Source organism: Bolinopsis microptera, chromosome 10 (genome assembly GCF_026151205.1).
Source record: "Bolinopsis microptera isolate Bmic1 chromosome 10, MBARI_Bmic_1.0, whole genome shotgun sequence".
Classification (NCBI taxonomy): Eukaryota; Metazoa; Ctenophora; class Tentaculata; order Lobata; family Bolinopsidae; genus Bolinopsis; species Bolinopsis microptera.
The window spans coordinates 11,875,828-11,892,181 of NC_087081.1; the positions used below are offsets into that span (position 1 = coordinate 11,875,828).

The 16,354-nt window shown below is 37.4% G+C and overlaps 1 protein-coding gene across 1 annotated transcript in view; it reads left to right on the forward strand.

Moving 5' to 3' along the window:
* LOC134822073 (cyclin-I-like) overlaps positions 1–16,354 on the forward strand; it is a 48,767-nt gene that overhangs the window by 28,120 nt on the left and 4,293 nt on the right. The window contains exons 2-6 of the mRNA XM_063832930.1: positions 5,200–5,353; positions 6,082–6,213; positions 7,413–7,487; positions 10,664–10,822; positions 15,665–15,787. Of these exons, the coding sequence (XP_063689000.1) occupies positions 5,228–5,353; positions 6,082–6,213; positions 7,413–7,487; positions 10,664–10,822; positions 15,665–15,787 (615 nt within the window). The 5' untranslated portion in view covers positions 5,200–5,227. The remainder of the gene's footprint in view (positions 1–5,199; positions 5,354–6,081; positions 6,214–7,412; positions 7,488–10,663; positions 10,823–15,664; positions 15,788–16,354) is intronic.

Below are 16,354 nucleotides of genomic sequence, written 5' to 3' on the forward strand. Positions count from 1 at the left end.
TAAAAAGGCAATAGTGAAAGGTTACGAATGGAAGTTTTTCCAGAAAAACGTGGATTTTGGACATTGCGGTAAAGTATTGTCAATTGTCATACGTTGTATGACCCCCCCTGTATCGTAGAAACTCTACAGCTTCTACGCTTCACTATAGTGAAGCGACAGTGGGGGTCACCACGTGATACAAGTATAGTAGTAGTTTTAGTAGTATATTATAGGTGGGTTTAGATTTCGTGTCTGTCTGTCACACTTTACCGCCGCGCATGACAACGATCAGAAAGACGCGCGCAGCGCGCGAGGGTTACTTGCGGAGATGTGATGTATATAATACAACCTGTAGTCAGTGTATGCGCGGCACGAGTTTACCTGGGGACCCCAGCCAGGCTATTATATTTATGTTTATAATCATAATAGAGATTCGGCGGAATGACAGGCTGAGCCCCGCCCAGTGAGTAAAGGCACGAGTGTATTTCAATGTATTACTATTATATATTAGGCAATAAGCTCAATTTGTATACTATAAGTACTTGCGTAGTGTACTATACAGCTGATGAGTACAACTTATAATTAAAATAAATAGTTACGCGGGCGCAATTTTTGTTATTTATTGTTTATTGGTCAAACTAAATGAGGTTTTATAAGAAACATAATTTAAAATTGGGCTGAAAAACGTAATAACAATTAATTGATCTCAGATGAATAACCAAAACTATATTGTACAATGTACATTAATCATTACAATACAATGGCCGTAATTGCCGATCATTGTATGTTAGAATTAAATAAATCAAATAAAATTATGTTGTTCCCTTAAATGTTAAAATAATACTAATACCAATTTGCAGTACTTAAAATAAAAAACGAATTATGAATTAGCAAAATATCTCGCCGATCTAGTATAGCGAAATGGTTGCGAGAATTAAGCATTATTGGATGCGCAGCGCGGCCCAGTAACGCTTCGCACTATAAGATGGTAACTCAAATTAGTTAATTAGTACCGCTCCTACTAAATCGCTCGCCCAAATTTTAAGAAAATCCTTGTGAAAAGGCCCTTTAGGCATGAAAGTGATCTAAATCGGTGTATTTTTGGACGCTGATTCCGAATCACCCCCCATGACGTAGGGTTGAAATGCTTCCCTGGAGAGTTATGGGCAAAAAACCGTTTTGGTCACGTGACAGGCTAGTAAAACGTGAATTCGATTATTTAGGGCTCGGGTTAGGGTTAGGGTTGTGGTTAAAATTATGGATAGCTTCGGGGTTATGGTTGTATCACGTGGTGACCCCCACGGTCGCTTCACTATAGTAGAGTTTCGACGATACAGGGCCGGGGAGCCGCACACTCGTGCGCGGCGGGTCATACAACGTATGACAAGGTTATGGTTAGGGTTAGGGTTGGGATTAGGGTTTATGTAAAACCGTTCTGTACGGCTGCAAAACCAAAAAACCAAAGTCACGTGAAATTTTTGGGCGAGCGATTTAGTAAAAGCCAATTAGTACACATAACAGATTTGTCAAGGAAAGATTTTTAAATGACTAATCATTCAGTAATATAAGTAAATACGTACTAATGATGCTCAAATAAAAAACGACGAAAGAATACAATTAGATTTGAAAGTTTTTAAATGTTAAGTGTCGTAAAAATTACATATTATTGATCCAAGTACGGAAAAAATGTTAAATGTATGCGCGCGCCATTTGCAGCTGTTAGCAGCCGTTAGCAGTAGTTTATAGCAGTAGTTTATAGCAGTAGTTTATAGCAGTAGTTTATAAGAAGTCAGCAGCAGTTACGTACTAGCTAGTCAGCAGCAGTTAGCAGCAGTTAGCAGCAGTTAGCAGCAGTTTCTCTACTGGGCCGCGCTCAGCCTGTCATTCCGCCGAATCTTTATTCTATTCTATTGTTTATGAACATGATAGCCTGAGGTCCCTTAACGGGTGATACTCGTAAAATATCTGTTCCATATATTCCAGGACCGTCGACGAGTCCAACTAGACTCGGCGGGCGTCCTGGTAGGTTGTAAACCTACAAGAGGTCCCCAGTAACAGGTAACAGTTTCTTTGCATGCACTTTGGTCCGTCCTCCTGTGATGAGTCTACACGTACTGCGTGACTACTGGTCGTGCGCTACTGCCATGTTCACCTAACCATGTGCTTTCGCGCCACTGCGGGCGCGCGCCACTGCAAGCGCAAGGGCTCTGCATGGATAGAGCAAACTGCCATGCAACAAGTGAGAGGGCTTTGGTTAGAGCAATACGGCTCCCAGCCGTGTATCGTAAAAACTATAGCGAAATTACGACAATGTGAAACAAGCGCGTCACGCAGTACGCGTATACACATGGCTATGTGAAGGGTCACGACGTGATACAAAGTGCAGTTGCATCGGTTGACCATTGTTAATGATCTGGCCCGGCGCGCGCTACTTCGTAGCTCTTGCCATCGGGCCAGAGAAGAAAGCGGCGCGCGCTACTTCGAAGAAACTTAGACGAGTAACATCCGTCAATTGCATCGGGCTACTATTTATACGAGTAGAAAGCGGCGCGCGCTACTTCAAAGAAATTTAGACGATCAGTATTACACCTAACCATGTGCTTTTGCGCCAATTCGGGCGCGCTTGTTTCACAAGTCAAGAGGCGCGCGCTACTGCAAGCGCAAGGACTCTAAATAGAGCAAATCAGTATCATCCGTCAAAACTTGCTAATTTATGACTTGATTTTTACGATTGACGATAGCCTTGATTGTTAACGGGTGATACTCGTAAAATATTTGACGGATGTTACTCGTCTAAATTTCTTCGAAGTAGCGCGCGCCGCTTTCTTCTCGATGGCAAGAGCTACGAAGTAGCGCGCGCCGGGCCAGATCATTAACAATGGTCAAGTAAAATATCTGTTCCATATATTGGACCGTCGACGAGTCCAACTCGCCGCGCGTCTTGACCATTGTTAATGATCTGGCCCGGCGTGCGCTACTTCGTAGCTCGTGCCGCGTCGGGCCATTTCGAGAAGAAAGCGGCGCGCGCTACTTTGTTGTAGGGTCATTTTGGCATTTTCCAAAATAACTATTTTGATCATAATCTAACCCTTTATTACAACAATGAATAGAAAGGACCGAAAAGAAGGAAGTGGAGAGAGGAGAATACAGAGATAAGACAAAGGGACGCGCAGAGGAGATCGCGAGAAGTGGAGCCCTAATGACAAGGAACTCGATGGACGGTTTAGATTCTTATATAGATTGGCGTTGGGTTTTATATTTTAAGTTTATATGCATTTTTCCCTTGTCACCTTGCAGAACAAAATATAAAGGAAAAGAGCCTTTTATCAACTTCTAAGAAATTTAGACTAGTAACATCCGTCAAGTTTGCGCGGCGCGTCGAAGCGGCGAAGTCCTCCAACGATAGCTTAGCTGTTGCAACGTGAAAAGAGTTCTACCTAAGCCGCGCGGAAAAAATTATTGACATTAAGTAAATTAAAAGTAAAGTACAATTTTGCAAATGAAGAAGTTGTAGGTTTATGACCTACCAAAACGCGCGCCGAGTTGGACTCGTCGAGGGTCCAGTTTTATATTTGAAACAAAATGCAAATATTTGAAACAAATATTTGAAAAAAATATTTTACGAGTATCACCCATTAAATGAAGAAGTGGAACAACAAACAAATTTTCGCAAAGGAAATAGCACGCCAAGTAATAAAACTGTTTATGACAACCTTTGCGACAGAAGCACATGAGTTAACTTATTTGAAACAATTTAGTTCGATAGAAACTGAAGTTCAGCAAAAGTTTCAATTTTATGCCACTTATTACAGTCAAAATTGGATTTAAAATAGCCCTATTCGATCTTTAAAAGGAGTACTTTAACTTTGGCAGCACTTTAATTTTGGGCTAGGACTCAGGCTGATGATGAAGCATGGTTCTGGTGAGACCTTGAGTCCTCTCTCTTCAAAAAAAGCAAGCCTGATCACTGATGCATAGTTTGGTTGTCACTCTTTAACTAATTTATATATATAGGTTAACGGGACAAAGGTGCTTGCTGTGTGCAATCGCTCTCTGAAACTTAGTAATACTTGTACATGAATAATACTAGTATAGTATAGTATCAGCAGTATTCGGATTTTCATTGTATTCAAGGGAGTAGATTGTAAATTTTGTAGATATTTTACTGTACTATTTTATATTGTATACAATTTTACTGACGAAATGTTCTTAGGGGGGACTCCCAACCCACCGCTTCGGCGGGTAGTTGATGCACCGTTCACAAGCAAGAGCCACTTTGGTCTACTTGCTGTGAGGTGTCTCAGCTACATGGGTTGGGGGTCCCCCCTTTTTTTCAATGGAGTAGAACCTGTGGGGTTAGCCATTAATAGGGTGAATGACAGCCTTCTATATTTCTTTTTATTATTAATGATAATATTTTTAAACTTTCGTGCAGCGAATCCCTATTTACTTTGGAGAAAGGGGAAACTGACGCATGGTAGATCAGGGTTTGTCACAAACCGTTTGTGGTGAATCAGGGTTTTGATTTGGGGTCCTAAATTGGTCAGCAATGGGTGGACAAGGCCAAACATCCATACGAGCAATATTTGTATGTAAATGAGCGAGAAGTGGTATAGTATAGTAGTCCAGATGATGTTGCCGAACAATCAGAGAAACAACTGTTTATCAAACTTTATATCTTTACTTACCCAATTTGTAACGAATTTCGCATTTCAAGGTATATAACCTTAAAAATCGTTGTCCCTTTAAAACCCTTAAATTGTCGGAAATATAAAATATAAATAAAGTTTCACTGTTTAATTGTTGTGGCACACCAACTGCATAAATGCACAGTGTGCCACGAAAACAGTACAGGATACAATTAAAAACTGCTAAAACAATCCACATCGAGATATTAAGCTATGCAAAATTGAAAAGATTCAATATAATACTAAAATACAAACCCCGAAAAGAGGCAGGTCCTTCAGAAATTTACAAGGAGTCAATATTTATCATAAGTACGTTAGAAAAAGTTTTCAGATTCACATAGTCCAGTGATGTGCAAGTCTTAATTTCCAAAGACAAAACTATCAACACAGGAGCTTATGAATTTTTTAAATTATTTGATTGTAAATTTAAAGATAAGAATTTAAAAATTGTTCCACTTAAAATCCAGAGTTGTATTTGAATGGATATAATGCTGAATTTGTAGACTCAATTACTCATTCTTTTACTCATTTTAGCAGGTCCTAAGTAACAATCCGAAAGAATGCCTGAAATGAAGTGTCACAGAGAAGTCAAAGGGAGGGAAGCTCTATACAAGAAACTTGAAGCAAAAATACAAGAAGAAAAACATTGGATTCCCAGCAAAAGGCGATTTCTTTCCATGGGAAACGTAAGTTCTTCTCTATTGATTATTTAATAATGACGCAATCCCATGCCCATTTATTCATCAAATATTTATCAAATGGGCATTATGGGTTAGCCATAAAAATAGCTCACAGAAATTACCCAGAATACAGGCCTATATTTAGCAGCTATTTGCCTGTTTGATTGTTAATTATAGACCTATATTATAAACATTGTAGAAAGCTAAAGGTCGACTGCCATTGGCCAGGAATAGAAAGGTAGGCATGCCATGCAATGTAAAATGCAAGAATTAAGTTAGGTATGTGGCACCTCTCAGATCACAGTTATTCTGTCACACACTAGACAATTTAGTGGATGTAAAAGTTAAACGTCAAAACTTTCCTCAATTAAAGACATATTCAGAGAGTTGTATGTAGTTTACTCTGGATAATATTCTGATGTCTCACTGACATGTTATGTTAATCATGTTCTCACTCTTTTCCTGTGCTAATTTTCACATTTTGTTGACAAATCAGGGCAACTATTTATCGTAATGTTGTTGAAGTTATTAAAACTTGAAATAACTTAAAATTATTGGAGCTTTCTGGATCATCCAGCTAGAAAAGAAATTGGAAGGTCTTTTTATGTTGACTCTAGGCAGAGATGAATTTAGAGAAAATTAAGAGTTAACTAACCGTTAATTAAGAGCTAACAAAGAGTAAACTAAGAGTTAAAACTAAGACTTAACTAAGAGTAAATTAAGAATTATTTCAGGGCGAAGTCTCCTTCCTGGAGCGTGACCACGCTGTCAGGGGTATCCTAAATCTCACCAAGATGTTCAAAATGTTCCCTGAAACCTACGCTATGGCTGTCAACTTCATGGATAGGTTCCTCGCTCGCCTCAAGGTAAGAACTTAATCGGTTGGTAATTGAATAATCGTGTGAATGAGAAATGTTTTGTTGTGTTTGATTTTTGACTGGGTCTCGATTTGTTTTGATGTTTTTTTGGGTTTGATCCAATGTTTGTGTGACTGTGCGAGAGCACCTACAAATGTTTTGTGACTGTCGTTGGTTGAAATATTTTCCTCATTTCTTGCTAATTGCTTTATTGCCACTTTCCCCAAACTAAACTTCACATAATGTCACACCAACTCTTGAAGTAGTGATTATAGGCAAACTTAGAACTGTGTTTATAGATGTCAAAATACGGATAGAATTTGTCATAAATGACAGATTTTATCCGTATTTTGAGTTACTTCAACCAAAATGAAACCTGTCAAATGTTCACTGTCAGACAAGGGACTGGATATATTATGGGTTTAAATTTTACCAACAATTAGACATTTTAAACGTGCTAATTCGTTAACATCGCAACACTGGGAAAACGTCTGGTCCTGGCGCCGTCTAAGTGTCAGCATATTCACTTATTCAGCATAAACCGCATTTTATGCAAATTTTTGTCGCAAAGTGTAATGTAGTGAGAAGTCTCTCTTTTATAACATAGCCTCTCTTTTTCAGTGTAAACTACACTGTAAAACACACCAATATAATGTAGATCATCACATGTTATAGTATGTAATAACACACTCTCTGTCAGTGCTCAACTACAGATTACACTATCTTGTAATATGTCTGATAAGAACATGTACTGGTTATCAGTGATCTAGCTAGTATGTCTGGGGTGTGCAGCTACTGATGAGTTGAACAGTCACCAGCTATTGGGAATTTGTAGAATGTGGGGTGCAGCTGATGACTTGTCTGTTCACGTATTGGATCATCCTAGTGACGTACTACTTACAGTAGTAACTCAATCTGTGCCTCCTAATGACGTAGCAGTAACTCTACCTGATCTTCAGTCTCGGTCATGTGCTACGAGTTATTGAAGCAAAACTAAAGCTCGGAAAAGCTTTTGTATTATTAGAGTAATAAAAGGAGTCACCTTACTGGTCGTGTTTACGTGTAATCACATAGAATTAACGTTCGAGTATTAGATTATATTCTACAGAAATGATGTTAGCTTAATATAGATGTCTAAATGATAATTACACTATCTAAGAGTACATTACATAAATGGTAACGGTTTAGGATAAAGTTAATAATTTCAGGTTAGGCCAGTCCACCTACATTGTGTGTCGATCACGTGCGTCTACATCGCCGTCAAGCTACAGGAAGAACAACAGGTACATAATTAGTAATTAGTTATTACTATTTAACTAGTTACTCTACTTTATATTGTTTAAATTTAATACTGAAACAAATGTTATCTTTGATAACACCCAAAGCTCATATGACCTAGGAATTAGGATTTCATACACCACGGCTGATAAAACCTATTTTATAAACTTTACGCTGAATATTTTTCTTCGCGTGGTGGTACGACTTCGTCAGTCGAGACTTCCAATTTTTCTAATGAAAGGTTTCTATCAAAATTTCACGTACCGATCATTTACAAAGCACATTTTGGGTTTCCACGACTGGTCAATAAATATGTAATTTAATATTCCTTGATAAGGTTGGGAAGGTTAGGATGCTAACTTATCAATTAATTTACGTACTCCAAATTTCCATCGAGTTGGAAGACATCTGTCATAATTTGGGTTTCGTGACTCTTGTCTCATCTTTACTTGTAGTGTTGATGATTGGGTGAATTCTAAGACTAAATGTTAATAGATACTCTGGCCAATCGATTAATAAGTTAATTGATAGCTTAATAAGTTAATTGATAGCACTGACTTCCGTGATTGTAATCAAAGTATAAATGAGGGTGAATGAGATTTAAATATCATGATTATTGATAACGTTAATGGGTTGTAAATTCGTTTCAAATACTCATCAGTTCTCTAATCAACTAGAACTCTTATCATTTTTAAATGATGGTTCGAATTGCACTCATAAATCTTCAATATTTGACATTTCCCATGACATTCGATGCCGGATGATAATCTAATTTATGATAACCTAAGAACCAGACTGATATGTAATTAGATTAATTGCAATTATATATTGTTTTTACTCTTGTTTGTCTGTCTTCACTCTTCATATATCACTACAATACTGCAGAAAAGTAAGGTTTCACGAGAACGTTCAGACACTTTCTTAAACACAGTGCCCTACACACTTCCTAGTTTCTATACAGTATACACTTCATTGGAGTACCTTGTTAAGTACATAGAGTACGCTTATATATACTTATTACATACAGAAAGCCATGCAAGGTTACATTAGTCAAGCTATTCTTAGCTTTAGGGAGTGGCTGCTTTATAACTTCATAGCAAACTATACAAGTAATAGTGATAAATTACCGGAGGCGGTTATGCTAATGACTTATTATATTTATTCATTTAATCAAATTATGCTTTTCTTTAGAGTAAATAATTTTATCTAATAAATATGCATTGTAATGAAATAAACCATTAGTCGTATGGATGTAAATGTTATATCCAAAGGGGTTTACACTCCAATTGTGGGTTTGACGGAGCTTACTAAAGAATATTATATCTGTATTTCTGCAGTTCACCACAGTAATGTAATAGTAATAGTATACCACAGTAATGTGTATTGTTTGGGAGATAAGTCAACAGATAAACGTGCTAACAGTGAAAGCCGTCAACACGAGAGAATTTAACAGATTTTAACTCTAAAATCATAGATATATAATATGGTTATATTGGCGAATTTTAACGAACTGATTGTTGATTTGCAGTTCACAGTTGATGACATATTTGAGCTGGACATGAACCCAATCAGAGTTTAAACTTTCCGGCTAACTGTTAATAATTTGTCGAGTGTTACTCGTGTGGATACCTCATCGCCATCAACTATCAATATACATTCTACATGTTTGTTGGTTATAGAACCCGTCCCCAATCTCGTATAGGAAAATGATCCTACTCTATTCTGAGTGTATATATAGTAAATACGGGTGGTACCTGCGTCCTGCAAGCCGCAAGGGTATTTATTAAGGATTTAGTTCTGTACATTCTACATTACACTAATATAGTAACTGTAATGTAGTTTACTGTTCTTAGCCTCACTACACAGTTATTACACATGTTATTGTTCAAGTAGCCTCGTTACGAGCTTACACAATAATTACGCGCTCTTGTTGCTCACATTCCAACATATTTCCCTTACACAACTGTCTTTGCATCTCCATACCTCAATATACCTGTGCCTCAACATTCTCAACATTCTATCATGATCTCTGTATACACGATCACACAACAAAACTTAAGCACCGTTATTTACAATCTATTTATAGCTCACAACAAGACATTATGAGATGTAACATGTAAGATGTGTTTCGACGGAATATCTTGTGTTTCCATGGCGCCTTTTCTCAGAATTTCCGCAGCTCTCACGTGGTTTTAACTACACCACTGTTTTGTGTATGATGAGTGTTAAAAGCACATGTACGATTCGTTTTATCATGAAGTCTTTAAACAGTGGAGTGTTGTCTACGTTATTATAGGTGATCTGATTTAAACTGTTGTTGATGCTCTGGAAAAGAAAATGTCAGAGTTGCCGGACATTTCTGAATATTAATAAATATACAGAATTGTTCGTTATGTGATATGGTTGTTAATTATGATGATTTATAAATAACTGTTGATGATTGACTTATATTTAAATAGATTAATGCATTAGTCCTTAAAGATAAGGTCAATAAATAGCGACCACTAACATGGAAGTATAAGAGCTGCCAAAGAAATTTCCGTTATCTTATCCCAAAAATTTGATCATCACAGAAATTTGAGTGGGTTCTGGATAAATGTTTGATTGTTCCAATACTGGCGAATGACGGTCTCCTTGTACAAAAATACCATTAAGTTGATCATGCTTATTCATGCGTTCAAGCTGTCCCATAGTTCTGACACAATGACTCAAGCGAGTCTCTTCTTGGCCACCTTGTACAATAGAACATTGTCATTAAGTGAACCACTGCATTCTTTCAAGCTGTCCCACAGTTAATTACCTTGAGACATAATGACTTCAGCGAGCTGGCATTGTGAACCTCATTAGTTATTAGGCTACTACCCCACTATTTAGGGAAGCTTGGTCTCTCTATTTATAAGTTTGGGGGTCTAAGTGCCAGCACTTAATCAAAGGAGACAGTCATTGTTGGCAAGTTGCCCACGATTAATGCACTGCTCGGGCATAGTGGGTTAGATGTCCAATCGCAAATTCTCAAATTCCCACGGAAAAAACGCAATCCTCAATAAATGCTACATACGGCCAAGTTTTTTCTTACCCTTTAGAAAAAAAAGGTCAAGATTTTGGAAATGCAAAATTGATGAATTATTCAGTTGTCACTCAATTAACCAATTAGATAATCAACTAATGGCCCACTTTTCAGTACATCCCGGATCTGGACGGCCTGATGAGCTCCTCAGTAAAAACAGAGTTACGTGCCCCGTGCTACAACCCTACTGACTGTCTAAGGATGGAGAGGAAGGTTCTGGACAAGCTGGAGTGGGATTTGAACCCTGTTACTCCCCTTACTTTACTGGAAATGGTTAGTTAATTTATTAGTAATTAGTTAATAGTTAGTGATTTAACTATTAATTACTATTTAATATAAGCCATCTCTATAACAGGGCACATTGATAATTGAAAATATTTTACTTATACTTATAGTAACGATGGAAACAATAGCTGTGAAATAATTGTAGTGGTTAGTAGGGAGCATCTACATGTAATGAAACAAAACGTTCGATTTGTACTTTCTAATTCTATTGCGCTTTAAAACTTTAAAAGCGATTATTTCACCGTAACCACAATCTATTGAGCCGCTATGCACTATCGCTATGTGCGGGCACTTTCTCTAAGTGCAACACATATCGTAAATGATTCTAATCGAATGTGGTTAAAAGCTATTCGAGCTTATACATGTAATTATCCCTTATAATTAGGCCCTGATGAGTGGCTAGGAAGTTTGGAACAAAAGTATTTCCGTCACAGTTCCACATAATGTCCTTGTCTTCAGGATCTTCCATTAGAAGCAGTAAGCACGTTAATATAACTCGGGGAAATGGGGACGCCCCAAGCTGCCCCACATGCACTGATTAATTAGAGTCTCGTAGGAGCGAGGGGGTAATTAGTGGGATCACGGAACACAGGGGGGCCAATTAGTCAAACGTCGGCTGGGCGGGACAAGAACTAGCACGTTAAAGTACTTTGGGCACCCTCGCATGAAACATTAGACTATTGACCACGTTGCCCATATTAGGGCTTATTGGCGCTGGAAGAGCCTTCAAGATCAACTCCCTCTTAGTTTCTAGTTGAAGGCATGTCTGCTATGAGCTTTCTAGAATATAGATGTTCTGCAATCCTTTTACATGCCCCACAATCCTTCAAATAGATGTACTGTAATCCTTCTAGAAACTCAATTATTCTTATAGAACCTTCTAGTCTAGATGCTCCATCATCCTTCTAGAATCTAGATGTTATATAATAGGTTTATGTGGTTTCCGAAATGGCTCGGCTCGTCTCTTACAACATTAGTACAATATAAGTATTTAAAAGGTAATTACTGAGAGCTATAACGCTGCTTTAGAATAGTTCTAAAATCTAAATACATAGTATAATGAATTGTAGGTTTAAAAGGATTAATGCTCTACCAATAATAAATTCTATGTACCGCAAATTTGTCAGTCGGTTAAATCAATAAGTCTAGAAGCTAAAATATTGAAGATATTCCCAGACTCTCGTTCTAGATCCTATTTTATTGGGTGATATAATAATTAAATAAGCTATTTTAAATATTTGTAAAGTGAGTAATCTCTGTAAAGTGAGTAATCTCTGTAAAGTGAGTAAAATGGGAGTCCTCTTGGCTCTTTCTTACTTTATTTATAAAACTAACACCATATAACGTTATATAACATTAGTTAACAAATGTGTAAATATATAAATAAATATAATATACCAATTGTGCTACATTATATAAATGAGCCGAACGAAGTACGTGTAGTCGCTGATAACCGGAGAATAGAATGTTCATGAGCCTCTTAGAAGCTGTAAAACTAACGAAACATTGTTGTCACAACAATGTTTCGTGAGTGTCGTAGGGTTAAACATAAAATGGGCACTTTGTTAGCCGGCCAATTGATTGGAATATTTCGAATGTTCTGGAAGGTTCTAGAAGAATGGAATATCAGGTGCGGGAATGTTTAAGAAAATGATCACGAACACCTGGTTATAGAGATCACATTGTGATGTGATCTGTTGTAAAACTGAGATCGAGAGATAATACACCATCCTGTGTTGCAGCACTGTTTTTGTGAAAATGCGTGGAAATACCTGACGACCGACAGGACACCTCACGAATATGTGAAAAACGTCAAAGTATGCTAATTCTAAGCGTATAACTTCGCAAGCATGCCATCAAAACAGCCGGGAAGGATATGTTGTGATAATCACAGTACACAGATCATGCTTGCTGCACGGAATTTGAATACAGACACGATCATTGCAAAGTATCTGCTGCATGTATGGAACTTCAAACGGCTTAATAACTTTTAAACCACAGTTTGCTTAGTTGATTTAATTAATTGGAAGATGAGAAAGCAAAGACCGGCATGCTTTCGCAAGTCTTCAAAGAAAATCAGTGTGCTTAATTTAAAACATGCACTAAAAAGCTGCTTTTGATGGAATTTAAAAGCAGCTTTGACTGAATTTTAGTATGCTGAAAACACTCAAATTTGTCCCTTTTTATTTCATTGATTGGTCTAAAGGCAAGTATGAGATCTTCAATGAGAGGGACCATGTTTTCACTGATATGTCAGTACTATTGTTCACTTAAATACGTTATCTCAGTCTAAAGCTAGCCGTTATCCAATGGGCCTATATGATATTTAGAGTAGATTTATAAATAAATAAAGTTATTACTTGTTCACATTATAAAGGGGTATGAGGCTAAAATATATGTAATGGTCCAATAATATAATTGAAGTAATTGTATAAATAAATATAGTAATTACTGTTCACATTATAAGGCTGAGCTGCTGTACCTATTGGTAGTTTAACATCTGAAAACTGAGGACTTTTAAACATCAGGCGTGCTGTTACACCCTATACACCAGTCTACAAATTTGATAAAGCATAATAGCCGGTTATGTGAAGATTCAATCATCATTATCACCTTAAGGGGGGGGGCCAATGGGTATTTTTTTGTGAAACTTGATTTCGAGATAGCAGTTGACCAACAAACTAAGACCAGTGACCGAACTTTTGAGGGGGTCCCGGACCCCAACCGCCAAACGGTGCGCGCAGGGCAGCCACGCCCATATTTGGTCCAAATTAGGCCCAATTTAGCCAAATACCCTTAACTTGCCCAAAACCCAGGTTTATGGTGCTCTACTTGTAGCTAGTGATCTCCTGAACTCGTATATGAAATTTCATCAAGATTGGACAAAAAATGACTGAGTTATGAGCCAAAAACCATATGCCCATATTTGGGCATACGCACCAAATTTGGTAGATTTCGTCCCATAAATTGGTTAAATATCAATATTTTTGAATGAAACTTACTTTATATGAAAGGTAAGCCTAAACTACATATTCTCTGTAAGTTATAGCTTTATATCTGTTTAAATGAGGATACTAAAGCGAAAAAACCACAAAAATTGAACTAAATTGCCCATATCTCGGTTCGTAATATTCGCGGAATTGATCTCATTAAAATTGTAACAACTCAATCAGTTTTCAAAATTTTTGCATGAAATTTTTGGAATCGACTCGAAATCGCATTTCGACCTTATTTTAAGAACGGATTTTTGATTTAGGCCTCAAAAAAAATTTGGCAGCCAAATTCTGAATTTCTGTAATATAATTTTGGAATTTGGCCGCCAAATTTTTTTTGAGGCCTAAATCAAAAATCCGTTCTTAAAATAAGGTCGAAATGCAATTTCAAGTCGATTCCAAAAATTTCATGCAAAAATTTTGAAAACTGATTGAGTTGTTACAATTTTAATGAGATCAATTCCGCGAATATTGCGAACCGAGATATGGGCAATTTAGTTCAATTTTTGTGGTTTTTTCGCCTTAGTATCCTCATTTAAACAGATATAAAGCTATAACTTACAGAGAATACGTAGTTTAGGCTTACCTTTCATATAAAGTAAGTTTCATTCAAAAATATTGATATTTGACCAATTTATGGGACGAAATCTACCAAATTTGGTGCGTATGCCCAAATATGGGCATATGGTTTTTGGCTCATAACTCAGTCATTTTTTGTCCAATCTTGATAAAACTTCATATACGAGTTTAGGAGACCACTAGCTACAAGTAGAGCACCATAAACATGGTTTTGGGCATGTTCAGGGCATTTGGCTAAATTGGGCCTAATTTGGACCAAATATGGGCGTGGCTGCCCTGCGCGCACCGTTTGGCGGTTGGGGTCCGGGACCCCCTCAAAAGTTCGGTCACTGGTCTTAGTTTGTTGGTCAACTGCTATCTCGAAATCAAGTTTCACAAAAAAATACCCATTGGCCCCCCCCCCCCCCTTAATAACACCAGAATGTGTGTGTGTGTGTGTGTCTGTCTGTCTGTCTGTCCGTGTGTAATTTCCGGTCGGTTATACAAAAAAAAACGGTAAGAGTTACGGGACTGATTTTTTCGGTATAGTGTCGACAAAACTCTGATGAAGCCCATAGGAAATTTTTTTTTAAATCGGCCGATGGTAAGTGGTTTAATTGATGGTTTTGTACCACAAATGTTACATAAAATTGCGTGAGCAGAACGGCAAGAGTTACGGGACTTGCTCTCTCTCTCTCATTACTGTGTAATATGTTATAGCTGCATTTAAGTAGCGTCATAATTGGATTAGCCTGGAAGATTTGCTGTAATGTTATACCTTAAGCTTATTAGGGGAGGGGGGACTGTTAGTGTTTGGGGTCTGTTTGGACTGCAGAGAGAGAGAGAGAGAGAGAGAGTTCATACGACAATGTTATGCGTGTTTTCAAATATAATATGTGGGTGTGGTGCGGAGTTAACAAGGGTTAATTTCTATAACGATTTAAATAAAAATAGAAAGCGGTTCAAGACGGGAGTGATGAGGTGTAATAATCGGTGTTCAGACCTTATGATCATGGAGTGTGGTGCCTCATGGCTAATAATGACTTAATTATCCACAAGAAATAACTGATTATGAGATTATTGTTTAAGAAACTATTGGGTCACCTAATGCGGGTTTTGACTCTGCGGGTAATTACTCCTACCCTTTTTAACTGCGGCAGTGAAATCCCGGCCGTAGGCCGGGTTACACTAGTAATATCATAATTCCATCACCACCATGTCTAGATTCGGTAATTTCTTGACCATACCTCTGTATGACTAACCAAATAAACTGTTTCAGTATTTCTTAGCGGCGGTATTAGAAGGGTGCCTTACACCTGACGAGAACCCTAACGATGAGTTATCTCTGTTAACCGAACAATTGGAGATAGCCCTCACATACTCTTCAATCGCCGTACAAACAGTAAGTTATTTATATCATCATTTTAAAAACTTTCGTAAACATTCATCAAATTATTTATAGCTGTTATGTGTTCGGTGTTTTGCTGAAGTACGTGTTTTGTAGTATGTTATGTGAATTAAAGAATTTATAAGTTATAAATATAACATAACACAGAGCACAGTGTAATACTCTTTGTAGGTTTCATATTATCTGACAACTTGGCTAACATTCCCAGGAAAACAATTTATCAGAAATATTTTCATATCAGTGTACACATTGTAAATAAAAACGTCCATAATATATAACAGCATTAACCCCAAGTCTTTACGTCATATGGTATTGGTTTTCGTAAAGATAAAAAGGTTCCCTCTCGTTCAAATGCGAATACAATTCTTCAGAATACTGTCCAATTCATACCCTGCATATTATTGTTTCTGGGTTTATTAGCGGCATAATTGTTTACTAGAGCTTATCTTTACAACGGGTCTCATGCCCGGACGCCTTATACCCAGCCAGTCATTAAATCGGTGTCCAATTCTCACAAGGTTTTCAAAGTGGTTTCCAAATTACCTTATCTTGGCTTTATTC